At 40.4% G+C, this 20878-nt stretch overlaps 1 protein-coding gene across 2 annotated transcripts in view; it reads left to right on the top strand.

Annotated features, from left to right (window-relative positions):
- The window catches only part of slc2a3a (solute carrier family 2 member 3a), a 30563-nt gene that overhangs the window by 7900 nt on the left and 1785 nt on the right, over nucleotides 1-20878 (top strand). The window contains exons 3-9 of one of the 2 annotated variants that reach the window (XM_053638241.1): nucleotides 3252-3412; nucleotides 7114-7354; nucleotides 8918-9080; nucleotides 16798-16985; nucleotides 17084-17188; nucleotides 19174-19272; nucleotides 19366-19569. In XM_053638241.1, the coding sequence (XP_053494216.1) occupies nucleotides 3252-3412; nucleotides 7114-7354; nucleotides 8918-9080; nucleotides 16798-16985; nucleotides 17084-17188; nucleotides 19174-19272; nucleotides 19366-19569 (1161 nt within the window). The remainder of the gene's footprint in view (nucleotides 1-3251; nucleotides 3413-7113; nucleotides 7355-8917; nucleotides 9081-16797; nucleotides 16986-17083; nucleotides 17189-19173; nucleotides 19273-19365; nucleotides 19570-20878) is intronic. The other variant, XM_053638242.1, reaches the window with a different exon arrangement.

The following is a 20878-nucleotide window of genomic DNA, read 5'->3' as shown; positions in this document are numbered from 1 at the left end:
TGACGAGAATACCACACTAGTTTGATGGACAATGGATGCACTTTTATACAATGGCGGTAATTGTAAATTATATGAAACTGGATTTATTTGTCTTAATTATTATAACTGGACCAATAAATCTTAACATTATGCTGTCTGATGGACGTCACAGATGACGTTTTGTGGGAAATGTGAGCAAAGGTACTTAATGACAGACTTCTGAGAACCTATCAGTAATTGCAAGGATAGTACTGAATCCTTTTAATAATGGTAAATCAGTGATTTAGTCCAGCAGTTTTAGGACCAGAGGTATCAAGGCACTAGGAATGTTACTAACAGTCACGTGAGCAGATGATGAGAGTCCCTGGTTTGTGCACACAGAAGGCCACCAGAATTTAATTGCTAATCAAGGAGATGGTTCACTGTTTTCCTGGGTACCCTGGAATACCCTGAAACTTATTAACTGTTCCTGCATGGATTGAGATACAATAGGCTGCATACGTACTACCTCTTGTCCAAAAGACAAGAGGTAGTACGTATGCAGCCTAATGCATGTGTTTCATGCACATATTCTTATATAGCCTGTGTTTCTGTGATTGATAATGGGTAAACTCAGCTGCTTGGAGAGAATGGGCCTGGCATGTATATATATAGTCCAGTGGGCAATATGGAAAGTATAAACATTAAGGAGTCTTTTCAGTGGGACAAAAGGACTTTCAAAATCTCAGCTACTCATCCATGAAATTCCTGTGTGCCACAGAATCAATGCATGGTGGAAAATAAAGAGAACTTGAACACTAATAGGAATAATGCATTTTCCATTCTCAGTCAGTATGGTTCCAAGTCCTGGGCAGATGAGAGGTTTTGAGGCCATATTCTGCATTCAGCACATAAGTGATCCTTTGTACACAGTACAGACAAAGTCTCTCTTTCCTTTGAAATATTCGTTTCTTGAATGTAAGCATGGAATAACCAATTTCAATCAGTTTACTCTCTGATTTCTGTTCATGTATTTTTGTGGGAGGGTTATGCCTCTGGTCCTTAACAGGTTTCTGTTGGGCAGCTGATTGTGAGGGAGCATTTCATTAGGGACCCCTTACTGAAGGACCATCATATTTATCTAGGTGCAGCTATTTCCTTATTTTCACATTGCCCTGGGGAATTCACCATTGTAACTGAGACATGGGCAGCAATGTTGCTATTTCCATGGCACATTATTATTTGTTCCTCCATGGCAGCAGAGCGTTGGATCTGATAGGTGTGAGCTCCTTGCAGGCGACTTTGAGAGGCTGACCTCATTAGATGAAGTCTTCTGTACCAGACCAGACTTGGAGGAGTTGTGAGGATCCCTTTGCAGAAGTATTTATTTACAAAATCCAGGAAAATAAAATTGAAATCCCAACTCAAACACAGGGTTGATAAACCTGCATGGGGCAACAAAGCATGGGGAGTGTAGAGATGTAACGGTATGAAAATTTAATATCACGATTCTCCTGACCAAAACTATCACGGTTATCAGTATTATCATGGTATTGTTAATATGTGTTGAAAATGTACAAAAAGTGCTGATACACACACTTAAAACATTTAAACAGGTTTTATATTTGACTATAAAGTGATGGATGGTTGTCACTAAGCTTGCTGCGATAGTCGGTACACGGTGTTCGGCCGCACACCGATTATAGCACTTGCCCACCGCGGCACTGCCTCCACTGTCATTTTGCTTTTTTTATAGTAATAAAAATCATTTAGTTCTGTTAGAGAACGGACGATACAATTAAAAACTGAACACGTCTGCCCAATTCAGCATGAGCATGAGTCAGAGTCGCAGAAGGTGTCAGATTTCATTTATCACGTGACAAGAGTGAGGCGAGCTGACTGACAGGAAGAGCGAGGCGAGCTGACTGACAGGAAGAGTGAGGCAAGCTGACTGACAAGACGATGGCGGAAGATTTGATTTAATATAAGCGAGTTTGTCATTGTAATGTTTTGTAGTTGTGTTTTTCATTAAGAATAATAATGAACCAGGGACATGCAGAGAGTTCCTCAGGGGCAGGGGCTCAAATGTAAGGGGGGGGCTATATCACCAAAGAGCTATTTTTACTACTTTAACTACGTTACTACTTTACTAACTTTAATTTAAGTACATATTCTTATCACCCTGGTTGACATTATAAACAGACTGTGTGTGGTCACAATAATGAATATGAGAATGACACTACTGATATAACCTAATGGTATTTTATTTTTACATTTATAGAAATAATTACAACAAATGTAAACTTTTAGTGGAGAGATGAATCCAAAGAATCATTTAAACGTTATGAAATGTATTACCATCAACAAATGTAGTGACACACCCACTGCATATCACTTACTGTAAAGTCAGTAAAACTATTAATTTCACAGTTAGTTTTACATTTGGCAGCTTTGATTTCCATAAAACTGCAGCAGTGCTTGCTGAACTGGCTTTTTAGTCTCAAAGTTATAAGATGTCCCTTTCAATGACTTCTTCTTCAGTTTTTCTTTAATTTTCTGCCGTCTCTCTCTGGCATCGTGCGTTTACTGACTATATAACAGATATGTGTGTGTGTGTGTGTGTGTACATATATATATATATATATATATATATATATATATATATATATATATATATATATATATAAAATATAACTGGCATGTCTGGAAATTTAAAAAACATGAGTAACCAGTACTTACCAACACATTCCCTCTCAATCAATTACAGCTGCACAGGCATTCATAAGCTATTTAAAACTACAGCACCCATTATGCAGTGCATCTAATCATTAACCATTTACTATCTAACACTCCGATGCATACTCCGATGTTTTTGTGCAGTTCCTTCACAAAATGTGTAATGGTTGGCAGGCCTGGTAACATAATATAATTGATGTATTTATTATTATTATTATTATTATTATATTAATAATATAATAAATGTAATGTCACTCAGGCAATGGAATATTATGTAGGGATGATAATATCACACATGTTTAATGTTGTCATTTGGATTATATGCTTTTCTCCTTTATACTGTATATAGTGCTGATGTGTTAATTTATATTAAATATATTAATCCTACATAATTCATAAAGTCCTGTAAACAATTTATCTTCTTATATGATTAGAGAGAAGGCCAGTTTTATCCCTTAGATTATGACAGGGATCACTGATCATGTTTATCAAAGAAATAATCATCTCAGTATCACTCACCTTATCATAACAGCTATTTTTGTTTTTCACTTTATCAGAAACTGCGTACATTCTTCAACAACACATGGATGGAACGTTATCACAAGCCCATCGAGCCTGGAGTGTGCACAGTCGTGTGGAGTTTAGCAGTGGCTATCTTCAGCGTGGGTGGAATGATGGGCTCCTTTAGTGTTGGTGTCCTTGCCAATAAGTTTGGACGGTCAGTGTGCTGATTCTTGTTCTTGTTCAGCCAATATTTAGTCCTTACCACAAATAAGTTGTTGCTAAAGTGTACAATTGTCATTTTGTCATAATTATTTATTATTAGTAGGGCTGTGACGGTGGCAGATTTTTATCACCGGGGTGAGCGGTGGTGGCTGTATGTGTATGTGTGTGTGTGTGTGTGTGTTGTTTTGCAGAAATGTATATCACTATATAATCTAAATTTAATATGATATATAATTGTATAGGCTTAAATTAAATATGAACCTAAATATAAAAAATTTTAATGAGGCTTTGCTTTAGCACTTCCATCAGCTAAACAACTCAAATACAGCCTTGTTGTGTTGTGTTGCTGCATTTAGAAACAGCCTGAGGGCGCTGTGGGATACGGTATTGTGATTGATCCGCAAAGAAGACGTGAACAATAAAGAGATGGAGTGAAACACACACACGTTTCTCTCTCGGCACGAATCCAAAATATTCCCAAATCGCTGATGTGACATTTGGTTTCCCAACAAGATCCATTGCAGTGAAATAGAAGAATTTGCCTGACTGGATTTTGCTCAAACAAACCTGGGCCAAACTAACAGACAACACCATATAAGGTTTTCAATATGATTACGTAATTTGTGTATTAATGTAAACTCTCCCGCTATATGGTAGGCTATAAGTACAAATTAATATAACAACTGTTATTATTATTACACATGTGTACCAATTGTTATACTTTGGACTTATCATAGTGCCCACTCAAGCAGAAACAGTAACGTGGCGTGTGATGTGACACTACTGCAGGCGGGACTCCACCACCGCGGTGGCAAACTACCACTGCAGTGATGCGGTTGTCATGGCCACTGTCACAGCCCTAATTATAAGTAGCACTTGCATCTTTGGTCAGACTGAGGCCTGTGCCCGTGACAGTTATCCAAGTTACCATGGTAACAAGCCCCAGTGACAGTAAAAACTTCCTTACTGCTGGTTTGATTTATTGATTTATTTCATGCAAATCATAGTAAAACAAGCCCTTACAAGTCATAAAATCAATTGCATTTGTGTTCTTTTGAAGGTTAGAAAAGAATATATTAAGAATGTAATGTTTAGCTTTAAATAGTACACTGATTTGTTTCACTCCTCCTAACCACCATGGGCAGTTTTTCAATACCTGGATACCTTCTTAATTCATGCATGCATGACACTAATCACATGGTGACCAAACTAGAAAAAGCTGTCGGTAATGGTAGACATTTTCTTTTATTCTTCTTGTTTCATACACATGTGGAGCATCTACAGCTTGTGGCAGTGGTCAGACTCAGACTTTTGAACAATTTTCCTAGTGACTAGGAGCATTTTAGAAAAACATTCCTAGTGATATGTCGTAATATAACTGTTCCTGGTGGAAATTCAGGCCCACAACACAGTGTTTGTCATCTGGATGAGATTTTATGAGACTGCCTCACATATGGTGTCCACAGGCATTTGACCACAGCTGCTTACTGTACATGGGAGCAGTTACTTCAGTCCACAGCCATTGACATTTCTCTTGACAGTAAGACACCCACAATGGGATGCAGGGCAGATCCCTATCGTTGTGGTTGTAGTCATCTAAACACTATCAACTTAAATGGGGGTGGACTTTCAGTGGATGCTCTCACCCCATGGAACCATTCAAGAAGGACAGGGTCTGCTGATGAGACTCTTAATTCCAGAAACTTTTTTCTAATGATTCTTAACGACTAAGCTACTTTGATATAAGCTTCAATTCTGCCTTTGACCCAGCTGTTGGGGCTTAGGGCCTGGCCAGATTCTAATTCTACTGAGAACCATCTGTCTCAGAAAAGTATGCTGTCCCTGGACAGAGGAAGATAGATTCCATGTTTTGAACAAGAGGTTCTACTTCACATGCTTTCAGAAGGACAGCCATCTGAGTCTTTTAAGCTCCTCTTTAAGATGGGGTCACATCAGCATTGCACCATTGTGCCCTTATTACTCTGGAACACAATGGTAACCTTTTTTAATAACATTATGGTTGCCTTTTTCAATAACAGATCAAAGCCTCTACCTCCTCTCTATAATAGAGGGCATAGAAAGACAGCCTTTATGCCTCTGATGGACCAGAGGCATAGGAGTACAGGCATACTTCCTCCAAGGAGCAAGTTACCTTAGATGTGCCCACTCTGTTGCCCCCATGAATGATGTTATCATGCCTTACCAGTTTGGATAGACTGCTATGAGCGGGTCCAGCTTTTGTTGGCATGACTGGGCTGTTAACCACTGCAGCAGCAGTAAACCCCTCAAGGATGGTTGTGATTAAGGAAATTTTCCCAAATAGGTTTAGCCTGCTGCCAGAAACAAATCATCATCCCTTTGACAAGACACTAGTCCTAATTACCAGGGAGCACAGGGATTTACCTCAGAATGGGAAAAGGCATGTCAGCTAATCAGAATTTAGGGGACCCTGGATAGCCCTCAAGTCCTTCCTACCAGTTTTTTGTGATGCTGTAAAATCCTGAGCCATTCCAACAATACAGTGATTTTCAGAATGACAGGAGTTTCTCCATCTCACAAGGAGCTCTCACCCAAGTGGGCTCACCAACAGTAGCAACACAGAACTTACCCACAAGGTCAGAGCAATGGCACAGTGTTCTTGCTGCTGAGTAAGCACATATGCCCAGAAGAATGGTGCTTGGACCCTGAGGTGGTAGAACAGATCTAGGGATTCACCTTGGTACACCATTTTTTCCGTAGTGGAACTGAACAGCCCAGTGGAAAATGCATAGTAATCCATGACTGACCTAGATTGACAACTTTACTTGTTGTATGAATGGACATGGGGTAACTGTGTGACAGAATTCAAGATTCCTACCTAATATTGGGTGTCTCAAACCTAATGTGCGACAAGGGTGTGTGGAACATTACCTATAATGTCCAGTACACAGCTGACAGTGTTATGTGAACTAAACAACAGCTATTTGGTCATAGAACCATAACTGGCATACCTGGACACCTTTCCAGTCAGTTTGAATTGATTCCTCATGACATAGTAATATAAGGTTATCCAAGTCTTGAAACACTGCCTCTAGAAGATTTGGAGGTTGAAATAAAATTTAGGGTTATGAATGTAACCCTGTTCTATGATCACCGGATAACCCCCAGGGGCCCCTGTCACACGGAACGTAAGCCGAACTTGGCGAGAAGGTTCCAAAGGGAATATCAGCCATTACTGATGTCTTTTTTTTTTTTAACGATGGTCACCATGTGTCTTAGTTTCAGAAGGCCTCAACATTTGTGCAAACCTTGGTGTTGAAACATCACCCCTGGTGGTTATCCAGTGTTCATGGAACATGTTTACATCCATAATCTTATGTTTGCCTCTTGAGTTTCTAGAGTTGATCTGTAAGCAAAGTTATTCTATATATTTTTTTGGGTCCATTTTGATCATTATATTATTGTAGCTTCAGTCCTCCAGCACACTGCCAGATCACATGTCATTCATGTGCACTCAGTGGTCATTGCTATTATCATGACTGCTGACTCACGCTACTTTATTTTTTACCTTCCTGTAACTCTTATAGTAATATTTATTTTGTTGTGCCTCACTTGTTTTAACCACTACCTCACAATGAACACCCTTGTTTGAGTCATCCCTACTTTTTGTTACCTTACAAACTCACATAGTCCTTTCTCTTTCTGTTTTTACAGACGCAATTCCATGTTTTTGGTGAATATCTTGGCCTTGATCGGTGGAGGACTCATGGGGCTTTGCACTCTTTCCTCTTCTTTTGAGATGGTTATCGCTGGCCGCTTGGTTATTGGCCTCTTCTGTGGCCTTTTCACTGGTCTCACCCCTATGTATGTGGGGGAAATTTCACCCACTCCTCTCCGGGGAGCTTTTGGGACTCTACACCAGCTTGGCGTGGTAATAGGCATCTTGATTGCACAGGTGAATTATTTCACATGCTGCCATTGTGTTATTTCATACAGAATTTAAATAGTTGTCTTTCAAAATGTTCCTACTTTATTCATAATTCCACCCAAATACATAATTTAACTGTGCATTACTGTGAATTTACTACAACTACAAAGCCATTTAAGCCTATAATCAAATTATTTTTAAGATGATTATTTCTCTTATTTAATTCTCAGAAAATATGACTGTCAGTGGCTTGTTTTCTCTACCAATCTGTCCCTCATCGACCTTGCTAACTTAATTCAAGCAAAGACAAGCTGTCTAAATTTTCTCTATTGCTAACATGCTAATTTTCTCTATTGCTGACACGCTAATTCTGTATATATGTAGGGATACACGAACAGCCATAATATTAAAACCACTGACAGGTGAAGTGAATAACATTAATTATCTTGATACAGTGGCACCAGTCAATGGGTAGGATATATTAGGCAACAAGTGAACAGTCAGTTCTCAAAGTTGATGTGTTGGAAGAAGGACAAATGAGAGAGTGTAAGGATCTAAGTAACTTTGACAAGGGCCAAATTGTGATGGCTAGACATCAGGGCCTCTCCAAAATGGCAGGTCTTGTGTGGTGTTCCTGGTATGCAGTGGTTAGTACCTACCAACAGTGGTCCAAAGAAGGTTCACCGAACCGGCGACAGGGTCATGGGCGCCTAAGGCTAATCGATGCATGTGGGGAGCGAAGTCTAGCCCGTCTGGTCCAATCCCACAGAAGAGCTTCTGTAACACAAACTGCTGAAAAGTTAATGCTGGCTATGATAGCAAGGTGTCAGAACACAGTGCATCGCCGCATATGGTGCTGTATAGCCACAGACTGGTCAGAGTTCCCATGCTGACCCTTGTCTCTCATTGAAAGCACAAACAATGTGCACATGAGCATCAGAACTGGACCATGGAGCAGTGGAAGAAGGTGGCCTGGTCTGATGAATCACGTTTTCTTTTACATCATTTGGATGGCCAGGTGCGTGTGTATCACTTAGCTGGGGAAAAGATGGCAACAGGATGCACTATGGGAAGAAGGCAAGCCGGCGGAGGCAGTATGATGATCTGGGCAATGTTCTGCTGGGAAACTTTGGGTCCTGGCATTGATGTGGATGTTACTTTGACACATACCACCTACCTAAACATTGTTGCAGACCAAGTACACCCATTTTTGGCAATGGTATTCCGTAATGGTAGTAGCCTTTTACAGTGGCAGGATAATGCGCACTGCCACACTGCAAAAATTGTTCAGGAATTGTTCAGGACATGACAAAGAATTCAAGGTGTTGACTTGGCCTCCAAATTCCCCAGATCTCAATCCGATTGAGCATATGTGGGATGTTCTGGACAAACAAGTCTGATCCATGGGGGCCCCACCTTACAAAGTACAGGACTTAAAGGATCTGCTGCTAATGTCTTGGTGCCAGATACCACAGTACACTTTCAGAGGAGACCTACACATTATTAGGCAGGTGGCTTTAATGTTATGGCTGATCGGTGTATATGTAAATTTATGGGTGTGTCTCCAATTAACTTTTTGGCTGCATATAGATCTTTGGCCTGGAGTTTCTGCTAGGCTCAGATAAATTGTGGCCTCTGCTGCTGGCTCTGACTGTGGCCCCTGCTGTACTACAATGTTTTCTGCTACCTTTCTGCCCTGAGAGTCCACGCTATCTCCTCATTAATCTCAATAAAGAAGAACAGGCTCGCAAAGGTAAACTCCTAACATGTGACATTGGCATTGTCTCATTTATTATGTTTTTTATTCACTGATAGCGGTACTATCATTAATATTTATTATGTAGAGAAAATTTGCTGTTTGCATTAAATTGTTGTATTCTCCACCATTATATGTAATGAAAATTAGCTGTTAAATTGAGGTATTGTATTCTCCACCAAATATGCAGGAGAGACTAGCAGACCAGCTCGAAAGGGGAAATTTGGCTAATTTAGTATTTCTGGTCAACTATTCGTCCAGATATAAGTTGGACTTAGTGTATTCATTAATTATGCATTAGATAGTACCTCTGTGGCCACTAGCAATAATATCCTAACTATAGTGAAGCATTATTTGAAGAGCCTATAACAAGACTTATAATTCAAGGCAGTGGAGATCATAAGCAATAAGACACGTGTTTAAAACAGATGAAACATTATTGAACTATTCTATGACACAGAAACTAATCTAACACATAAACACACACACACACACACACACACACACACACACACGCAAGCAGAGGTGAAAATAGTTTAACAGAGTGAATGAAGTTCAGAGTTTATAACAAAGGATGTTATTTCACAGACCATGACCTGAACAAACCATAAATTTTATCAATCTAATTTCACTTCTTTAGAAGGGCTTTAAACTTAATATTATATGCACCAGTCTTAGCTAGATTCTGGGGTATTGCTTGCCTGTTGATGGGGTGTCTTCGTTACATCGTGGTGGTGAGGGGATTCCCGCAATGGTTATTTGTTCGCCTGGTCGGCATTGAGTTGCGTCTCGGAAGACCAATCAGAATGCTGAACGGAACGGCGTCTAGTAGGAGGAAAGTTTGGAAAGCTGGTGGCGGGAGGTTTGAAAAGCTGGGGAATTCTAGGCTGGGTCTCCGGGCAGATTTTGTTTGGAGCCTTCCCACCACCTCTGATGAGCTGAGCGAGCAAAGAGGGGAAGAGAGAAGAGAAGAAGAACGAGCAAGAACAGAGAGTTGGATTTGAACTTTCTCTGGCTAGTCCCGGCCTTAAGGGTTCCAACCAACTAGAGATTGTCTTAGGGCAGCCATATGTAAGCCATATGCTCTGCCCATGATGTTTAATCAGTCTTTTGTCTCTGCAGATGGGTGGTTCCACACTTTTCATAATGTGTGGATTAAACTTTGTCTGAAAAACTAACATGTACATATAATGACATACTATCTGAATTTCCTTACTTTTATCTATCAGAAAATTATTCAACAAACACACACATGCCACACAAGACATATATTAACCGTTGTTAACACCCTACTAATATTAATACACAATAATCATACTAGTCATATTATACTAATACATGCTAAATAAATGAAACAATTAGTGGCAACTTAGTTGTTATAAACATGAAGAAACTGGAAGAAAATAGGTGATTACAGTGGTTTTAAAGATGTATTCAGAGTTTTACAGTCATTGTCTCTTGTGCTCTGATTGTGGAATGTGCTGAGTCAAAAAAGGAAGGGAGGGCTCCCTCCCTTTTCTCCCTGAAGTTATCACTTTATGGTTGAAGGACCTTGGATTTTATCTGTTGAGTAAGCAATCTGGTTTTGCAGAGTCCAAGAAAAGGACTTGTTTCTCAGCCCGCCTTAGGAAGATGTAAACAAATGTTTACCAGCCCAGGGTACATCCTGTTAAAATGTGTAAAATAAAACAAACCAAAAACAAAGTTATGAATTCCAAAAAACAGTGACAAGGTAGGACAAGGTATACTTATTCTGATGTTTGTAATCCATTTTCTGTCCCCGAAATGATCTGCTCCCACCACATGCCATATCTGTAGTAACTGGTTCATTCTTAGTTACTAGTCCAGTATTGCACCAGTACCAGGTTTCTCTTGCAATTTAAAGGAATATGGTCTGCAACTGCCCTAAACAGAAATGAGAGTCTCTGACAATAAGTATTAAACTATAAAAGAAAGACATGAATATTTGAGGCCCTAAGTGCAAAATAAACTTCCTCTTTGGTGCACACACAAGATTAAAACTAAAGTCCTTGAGCAACAGCAGGTTATGACACTTCCATTGAACTCAATAAAGGAGCAACTTGTTGTACTTTACTTAAAATGTCATTACAGGGCCTTTTTTTTTTTTTTACTTCAATCCGATCTCACCACAAATAACCAGTAAATAAGATTCCTTATCATATGTTCAGCACTTCTTTTCACAGTTGTTTCAAAAAATGGTCTCATGATTGGATGGTTACATTTCCTTCTAACTGATGAAGATTGACCCCTTCCTCTGCAGAAAAAAGTACAACCTACAGTACAGTAAAATAATATTTGGCAAGTTCTGTTATGTTAAAAGCTGACTAATGTTCCAGAATCCCAGCATAAACCAGTTTTAAAAATCCACACTATTACTTGGATGAAAGTAAAATGCAGGGGGAAAAAATTGTACCCATCTACGAATATGTATGGTAGTTAAAGTTGCAGTGCTTTGTTTGTTGACAGACTACTTCAGAGTGACCAATTACTGTCTTTGGTGTAGTACATTAACTTTTAGCATTGGACATAATTTAACTTTGCAGATATCTAGCTGATTGTGATACTGAAAAAAAGCTTTTGTGGAAATGGGAAATCTAGTACCATTCTGACTCTAAGGAGAACACTGTGATGGTGATGTGAATGGAAGTTAATGTTGTGTAGTGTAGGGACTCTAGGCTGCAGCGCACTGAGCACAGACACACAGGAGGTGAATTGGGTGAGAAATAGTGTCTTGAAGTGGGGGAAGGGAAGTGGAGTGAGGTGCTCTGGAGGCTCTTGGTCGGTGCTGGGATCCCGGTATCACAGTTAAGTGGCGTTGTGGAGTGACCGAAGAGGTGTGCAGATCTCCAGGGGGTTCCCCATGGGGTTCTGGAGAGGCAGCCAGGGAGTGTAGTCTTCCTCTGATCCGGTTTCCAGGAGACAAAGAGAAAGGCATTAACAGAGTTACAGAAGTTATAGCTCCCCTGGCTATTGGGGGAGAGCCCTTTTATACTTTTCCATCGGCTGCAAGATCGTGGTCAACTGCCGCTGTGATCATTAGCCACCAGAAGTGTGTGTTTATGTAGCCCCGTCTTGCAGCCACATGCTGTTCAAAACAAAAGTGGTGCTGAAGCGGAGCTGTTCTTTCAGCACCGCTGCGGCAGTTGTGTGGGGAGCGCTTTTCTTTCTTTGTGCGTGGACCGCCGGCCCGCCGTCACAGTAGCTACATAGTGTAAAGGAGCATGTTCTGAAATTATATTCATTCATTTAATCTTTGATTCATTCAATTATTGATTCATTCATTTATTCATTAACCATTTTATCAACTGCCATGGATTCATCAAAGGGTTAAGATTTGTGAATAGTAGTCACTGCCACAAGAAACATTGCAGAAGTTTAAACAAGATATCAGATGGATATTTGTTAGGGGTATAATGATATGGCATGTCGTATCATTCATATTAAGGAGGTTCATATTCGGTAGTTTAGAAAGCAAGATTCAAAAATAAAATTTAGGCTTACAGAGAGCTACATGACTCTGGCAATTAGCTTACAGCAGAATGGGAAACTCCCCATGCTCATCATACTTAGCCCCTTGTGAGTCACACCAGTGACTTAGTCATGTTTAATTTTGTTACATTCTAATGTACAGCTTTTGTTTCATTAAGTTTATTGGAATTTAATCATGTTGAATGTTTTAATCAATTGAAAATGAAAACCTGTATATTCAAGTAATGCTTATTGTTGTCATATCAATATGCATCATTTCAAGGCACTATAGTATTGTATTGAATTTGAATTTTGTGTATCATTACACCCCTAGTATTTGGTCATCCAGTGTCCGGGGAACAACTATCGCTGCAACAAGGAAACTATCCTACATCTATTTTTGCACATAGTTTCTGTACTCTTACTTGAGAGAGTGGCTGTAATAATCCTGCCCAAAACTGCTTTTTGTTTTGGACCCAGTGATAATCTTCAAACAGAACTAGGCTGCAAGGACAACAAACTCACTGGATCAATTAATTTAGTGGCCTGTAAACTGATAGCCTGTAAAGGTCCAGATGTCCATGATTTCTCATAGCTCCTCACAAATAATGTCTGACAGAAAAGTAGTAGGTGAAGCAATAGAAATTGGATGTTCCAAACTGTGAGGTGAAGGGTCATTGCCAAGCTGATTATAAATCATGCACATAATCCCCTGCCCAAGTGACCATACATGTCAGTACTGAGTATTGAGAAATGCAAATGCACTTTGACAATCTTTTTGACATGGTGCTCAGTTATACTTATTAGTATTACTATTTCCCAGCCATTTTGTTTTTGTGCACTAGATTGAAACCTCCTGTATAATGGAAGGGTGGACTTCCATTGACCATGCATGTTCCTTCATACTTCCGAACCAATGCAAGGTTCTTTTTCATTGAATAGAGGATGGGACTCAAACACTGTATTGGGTACAGGGGTGTCTTATGCCATCACAGTGAAATACTGTTACCCATTCCCTTTGGATAGAGGTACATGGTGCAGAAATATTCACCAAACTAAACATATGGAGTGCATATAATCTAATCAGAATCAGAGAGGGGGATGAATGGGAAATCATTTTTTAACCATTTGTTAAGTATTTTGAGAATTAAGTACTTTGAGAGTTCTTACACTGCTTTGTGATATATGGATGACATGATCTTCACCTTCTGTAGAACATGTTAAGCATGTATGTCTGGTCTTTACCAAGCTCCTTAAGAATCAGCTCTAGGTGAGATTGGAGAAGTATAAGTTTCACAAGCACATAGAAATCTACTTAGGACATATCCTCAATGTACAGGGAGTAAAGTTGGAAAAGGTTGCAGAAGGTTGGAGAAGGTCAAAGCAACAACTTCATGTCCTCAGGCATGTAGTGTCATGGTACTAAAGAGATTCTTAGGGTTTTAAAAACTTTATCAGAAATTGATCAAAGGTTTCATTTTTACATTTACAGCAGACACCCTTAGCCAAAGTGACTTATAGAAGTGCTTTCTAGTCTCTATCAAAAATGCATCAGTACCATCAGTCTAAAACCCTGCTTGGAAGTTTACAGTGGGTGAACTTGGAGAGGTTGAAAACAAGTTGCAACAGCTACAGTTTGGATCAGTTGCAGGGGTCAGATGGGGTGCAAGGGCAGACCTACCAAGATCCAGTTGCATTAGTCCAGTTTCGAGGTGACTGGCCTGACCAGTACTTAAGTGGCCTCAACATATAGAAATGGCTAAACTCTCCTGATGTTGCAAAGGACAGCCCTGCATGACTGAGTCAGTTTAGCAATGTGAGGTGAGATGGATAGTTGGTCGTCCAGGACGACCCTATGGTTGCGTGCACTGACAGATGAGATTGAAATCTGAGAATTGTCCAGGGAGATCACAAGATCTTGACATGGGGATGCAAATCTTCAGGGATGTACAGCAGCTCAATCTTGCTAGTTTCACCTGATGCACTGCAATCTATTACAGGACATCTGCCAGACATGCTGAGATCCATGCAGAAACATGTGGATTGTGTCGAAGACTGCTGAAAGGTCAAGGCAGTTTCTGTGGATTGTGCTGCTTTGAAGCCAGACTGCTTAGGACCATGAAGTGATGCTGATCTCTTTTCATACCACTCTATTTTGTCAAAGGTCCTCTGATATGACTGCTGCTAAGACATTCTTCTACAAGGGAAGACTGGGAGCAACTGCCCTTCCTCTCCTCCTTCACCCTCCTCCCTGAATGCTGATGACTTTTCCACCTTCTTTTATTAGAAGGTTAAGCAAAAGCTTCTTCCTAGACCTATTGCTACATTTGACAATATGTCTTCCCCTCCTGTCTCCTTTTTTCTTTGCTTTCTACAAAAGAGGTCCTGCAGCTACCGCATGCCCACTGGAACCCGTACTTTCCGCAATATTCCAGACAATCTACTCCCCTTCATTATTTCCATTGTAAATAGCTCCATAAAATCAGGTCCTGGACTGACTGCCTTCAAGATAGCAAGGGTTATAACCCCCCTGAAAAAGCCCACACTAGATACCTCAGACATGAGCAACTACCAAGTAATATCACATATTTCTTTCTAAATTTCTTGAACATTCTGTGTACAATTACTTATATCTCTTTCTTACCCATAAAGCATCCAAGATCCTAACAAGTCTGGCTTAAAGGCAGCACAAACCACAGCCACAAACTGCCATTGTGGCTGTTACTGAGAAGCTTCTTGGCACTTCATGGGCCAAACTGTCATCAGTCCTGATCCTTCTTGACCCCTCAGCAGCCACACACACTATTAATCATGAGACTCTTCTGTCCACCACTATGATCCTTGGAATTAGTGTCACAGCATTCATAGGCTTCGTACCTAGAGATATAGTTATATCAGGTAGTAGGGTCTCCATATGCTTTATGCAGACTCTCCACTAGTTTCCCACAAGGCTCTGTTCTGGGTGCTCTTTTGTTCTCCTTCTATACCCACTTTGTCCATGAGGTAATATCTTCACATGGTTATTTTGTTGACCCCCAACTCATCCTCTCCTTTCCTACCTCAAACACTCATGGTTCTGCCTGCAATTGTTCAGACTGTAATTACAAGAAGTCTGTGTGACAGTCTGAGATGCAGGCAGAAACATGAGTGTTGGAGTGATGGCAGCTCATCAGCTGAAACTAAATCACAACAAGACTAAGTTGCTGTAAATCTCCCTGGATGACCATTGGATCACACCTTCTGACAAGCCCACAACCTTGCAGTAATCGTGGGCAACCAACTATTATTCTCTCCTCATGCTGCTATCCTGACTCGATCATGCAGGTTTCTCTTTTACAACATAAAGAGGATCAGACCTTGTCATCTCAACTGCATGTGATCTGACCCTTGCAACTGACCCAGAATTCAGCAAGACTCCCCCCCACCCCAAGTTCTGCTCCATAACCCTATTGCTGCATTTGCTCCACTGATTTCCTGTAGTTGGTCACATCGGTTTTAATAAAAAAAAGCTCATGCTTACCTGCAAATCCAAAAATCAAGCAGCTCCCAACTACCCGAAGGCAATTATCAAACCCCACTCTGCAGCACCCTTCAAGCTTCTAGCACAACTTGGCTTTACCCACCATTCCGCAATATACAAGGAAGACATGCATCAAGACTTTTCCCTGTACTGGCACCCAGGTGGTGGAATGTACTTCCCCTGGTTGTCTGAAAAGCTGACTCACTACTTGTCTTCAGACAAAGACTGAAGACTTACCTCTTCACCAAGAAGGGTTTTGGCTTGATGGTGTTCTTAGACCCTAACCTACTGTACTAACATGACTACATATTTATGATGGAGACTACAAAACACTTCTGTAAATGTAAATGTTATATTGTGTCTCCTTGTGAAGTGATTCCAACACTTCAAGGTCTGTCTTGAAATCCAGTCAGCTCTAATTGACTGGATGTTAATAAATTGCATCTGTACCACACATGAACAGACCTGATTCTGGAGTCTGGGTGATCACCAGATTAAATACAGTATATTATCTATTAAATTTGATCATACGATGCATAACATTTGAAGCTGATTTAATTTACCACAACTAAGCGACAAATTATATTAAAATTGAAAAAAGATTTAATATTTCAGATACATTGCAATTCCTTCTTCAGGCAAAATGAAACCCCTTGCACTCCTTAATAAACAGTCAGAATAACTAACCACTGGTTTCTGCTTCAGCATTGGTGCGTCTCCGTGGCTATGAGGATGTGTCAAAGGAAATGCAAGAGATGAAGGAAGAAGGTATAAAAATGAACATGGAAAAGAGGATGACCATCCCGGAGCTCTTCCGCACAGCTGTGTATCGTCAGCCGCTTCTCATTGCTATCATGCTTCAGCTCTCCCAACAACTGTCAGGGATCAATGCTGTGAGTTATATAGACAGTAAAACACACCAGACACTCTAACAACTACTCTAGTGTGCACTTAAGTAACACCGTTGTGCACTTAACTGTATTTCTTTCAGGTGTTCTACTACTCAACGGGTATTTTTGCATCTGCTGGTGTGACCAAGCCAATATATGCTACCATCGGAGCTGGAGTTGTGAACACTGTTTTCACTGTGGTATCTGTAAGTAAACAAGCTTAGCTAAAACTGTTGGTACCAGAGGCATAACCTGGGCTGGGCATTCAGGGCTGTAGGCCCAAAGATTTGTTCTTTAACCCCAAATAATTCTCCAATAATGGAAGCAAGACTAATCACACAGGGTTTACAGGAAAACACATGGTTGTACTCGTGTCTTATTGACTGACAGATCTCATTTCTGCCAAACGCTAACTCACAGTCAGTGTGAGTGGAAAAATGCATATACTGTGATTTTTTTTATTATTTTTTTAACCAGTAAAGGTTTTGAAAATGAAACACCAACATCCTCTCATGCTGAGCAGGCAAACAAGGTGTGTATGAGTTCCAAGTTATGTGAACATGACATGAGCAGAGCATAAGGACAGCTAACACACTTTGCATGGAACTGTAGCAATTAAATCCATACAGTGATAGCTTAGTTGTGCCTCCTGTTGGCTAGCGACACCAAACTAGCCTAGTTAGAAAAGGTTTATATTTTTTTGGTCTGGTAGTCCTACAAACAGTGATAACACCCGAGGCAAGTTTAATGATTTAATGATTCAACTTTTTCTAATCATGTCATACTGCCATGTCACAGCAAACCAGTGACTATATTTCCCATCCTGCACTGCAGCCTACAAACATGGTCGCCATGGACCGCAATTCCCAGAACACTCACTTTCATTCTAATCATGCACACCTGCATCCAATCTCACACACAATCACACCACAGTTTAAAAGGACTATCAAGGTATTCACTCTTTGTGAAGTATTGAGTGTTATCACCGTACCAAGAATTTGTACCCTGTTCTGCGGTTTGTTTCATAGTCTTTGATCTTGTTTCTCTCTACATGCTTTTGCCTTGCCTATTTCATGCCCATTTACAGATCGCCATACCCATTGCCTGTTTTTTGACCATGCTTTTGTCTCATGAATTGGATTTGTCTGCCTGCCTCTCTTTAATAAAAGCTCTTATCTGCACTTGCATCCATCCTAACCTCCATTATGTGGATTACATGACATCTGATAGCTCAGTTACCACAGCTTCTATTAAACAAAACTTGTAAGAAAAATATGAGCTGAAAACATGTAAGAAAAAATATGTTTCACTATTGACATGAGCATACTTACACACCTTGGTTAATTGGCCCAGTGCACATTTTTGTCCTTTGAGAAATCATTGAGATAACCCTTAGGTGTTTAATTTATTATTTTTTTTTATTTAAAAAAAGTCTTTATCCAGGGTAGAATTTCACAAATCTTAAATCTCGAGTCCAATCCAAGTCAGTCAAATTAAGTCCCAGCACCAGCAAGCTGAAACTGTCGGACCCTGTAGCACGGCCCTTAACCCTATGTGGCCCAGGGGCACCGTGTCATGGCTGACCCTGCACGCTGACCACAATGTAATGTATGTGCCAAAAAAGGCTTTCTTCTTTGTTTTTCTTTCAAGTTCAAGTCTGAGTTGAATCATGAGGTGGGCATCCATAAATTTGGGATTTAACAGAATTGCATATGGGGTGGTGTGGCTCAGGTGCTAGAGCAGGTTGTCCACTAACCGCAGGGTTTGATTCCTTGCCCACATGCCTCCACATGCTGAAGTGTCCTTGGGCAAGACACTAAACCCCAACACTGAAGATGCTCCCAATGGCAGGCTAGCACCAGTGTAGAACCTGTAGAGCTTGTAGAACTGCTAAGAACCGCTAAGGTTAAAAGGTGTTATATAAGTGCAGACCATTTACCATATTAATTCAGTTAGGTGAATAAGCTGAATAGGCTTTACTGAATAAGATATATGCTGAAAAGCTAATAAAGCAATACTGAAGCAGCTATATTATCACTAGATACCAGACAGGTCTTGGCTGATTGATCACACTTGGGTTAAGTAGAAAATTATGTGAATTAGATATATTAGCTATATTTTAAATAATTAAAATTGTGGAGAACATGATTCTTAGTCTGTGGTTTTCACATCAGACTTCTTTTGCTTGAAGCTCTTCCTTGTTGAAAGAGCCGGACGAAGGACTTTACATCTTATTGGCTTGGGTGGCATGGCAGTCAGTGCCCTGGTAATGACCATCACCCTTGCATTGGTAGGTCCCATAGCCACTTTACTGATGTCACCTTTTTCATTTTCTTTTTCCAGTGACCAAGACCTGATTGTTATTGTCTCTGTTCCTGACTAGGACCACATCGAGTCTCTGAAATACCTGGGCATTGCAGCAGTGTTTGCCTTTGTAGCGATGTTTGAGATGGGTCCAGGACCCATCCCATGGTTCATTGTTGCTGAGCTTTTCTCTCAAGGACCACGGCCTGCCGCCATGGCCGTTGCAGGATGTTCCAACTGGACGGCCAACTTCCTTGTGGGCATAAGTTTCCCAAAGTTAAAGGTTAGTAATGTTACTTCTGTTGTTAAAGCACCAAAGTATGTGAAAAAACACTACTAAAAAAGCATTGTGTAAATTACACACAACCACATTAGACATTTCGAAAAGATAAAAACCTCAAAACTAATCAACCTTGTTCAGTGCCACAAATGCCAAAATATTTTTTAATATGACATTTTCAGTGTAACCTGCTAGGAGCAGGGTTTAGGAGCTATCATTCCAGTTTTCCAATTTTGTGCATTCTTTGCTTGGGTAGTGTACATCTGAATGTAGAGTTGTATCACAGACTGTTCAAAACCTTCTTTAATGTTCTCTTCATATGCTGTGTACTGTGGCACAGTGAAATCCTTCCTGACTGGCACCATCCAGAAGAACAAATTTGATACAATGATCTGCAAATAGGCATGCAGTCAAGGACTGTGTTTGCATTGGCATTACTACACATTTAGCACAGTGGATGTCTAAACCTGCTTAGAGACTACATTTGTAAGGTCAATACAATGGCAGTGGACACATAGCTGGTGTTTGTCCTCAGCTTCCAGGGAGCTTAGGCGAGGGAAGAAAAAAAACGTCTCAAATGAGTGAAAGAGGGTTTAGTGCAAAAGACTCAACTTTAACCCTAGTAATTAGCAATCTGGCTAACATAGTACACTAGCTATGAACAGTGTCTTAACATGATAGCAGACTTAGCGTCAGGCCTGCTGGTTCACTAGACAATGAGGCATAGGAAAATCAGGTGATAAAGTACAGTGGTCCAGCTAACATTACAAGCTCAACAGTGGACAGCGGTGGTATATTGAGGTAGACCACTTAGCCATGTTAGGCACAATAGTCAAAAGGCTGCCTGTTAGAGGGCTCAGAGACAAAGCACTGAGGGAGGCATCTGTATGCATGTTAGCAGAATCTAGCTTATTTCACAAGCTCAGTAGTGGTGAGTGTGGTATGGTGAGGGAGTAATTCTGACCACTCACCCACAAAACTTCACAAAAGCTCTGAGCAAAGAACTGATTGTAGCTAACTCCTGGACAGTGCAGGAGTAATAAATAACTTGCTAACCAACTCAAGCTAGTAGCCACAATGTTCTGTATGGCTCCAAAAAATGGAGCCTGAAGAGATTAACGCAGATAATGAAAGGTCATAGGAGTCCAGATTATCTGTAGCTCTGATGGTCACAAACTGTTACACTCCAAGGTCCATGAGGTCTGATGTATATGAAGTGAGAAGAAGAATGGGACCAATGGTCTTTAAACCAAATACTGCGTCGTCTGGTATCCAGATGATTCTCAATGGTGGTTATGAGAGGTGAAATACA

The sequence above is a fragment of the Ictalurus furcatus genome, chromosome 12 (genome assembly GCF_023375685.1).
Source record: "Ictalurus furcatus strain D&B chromosome 12, Billie_1.0, whole genome shotgun sequence".
Lineage (NCBI taxonomy): Eukaryota > Metazoa > Chordata > Actinopteri > Siluriformes > Ictaluridae > Ictalurus > Ictalurus furcatus.
The sequence above is the reverse complement of the archived record's forward strand: the minus strand, read 5'-3'. Positions and strand labels throughout refer to the sequence as shown.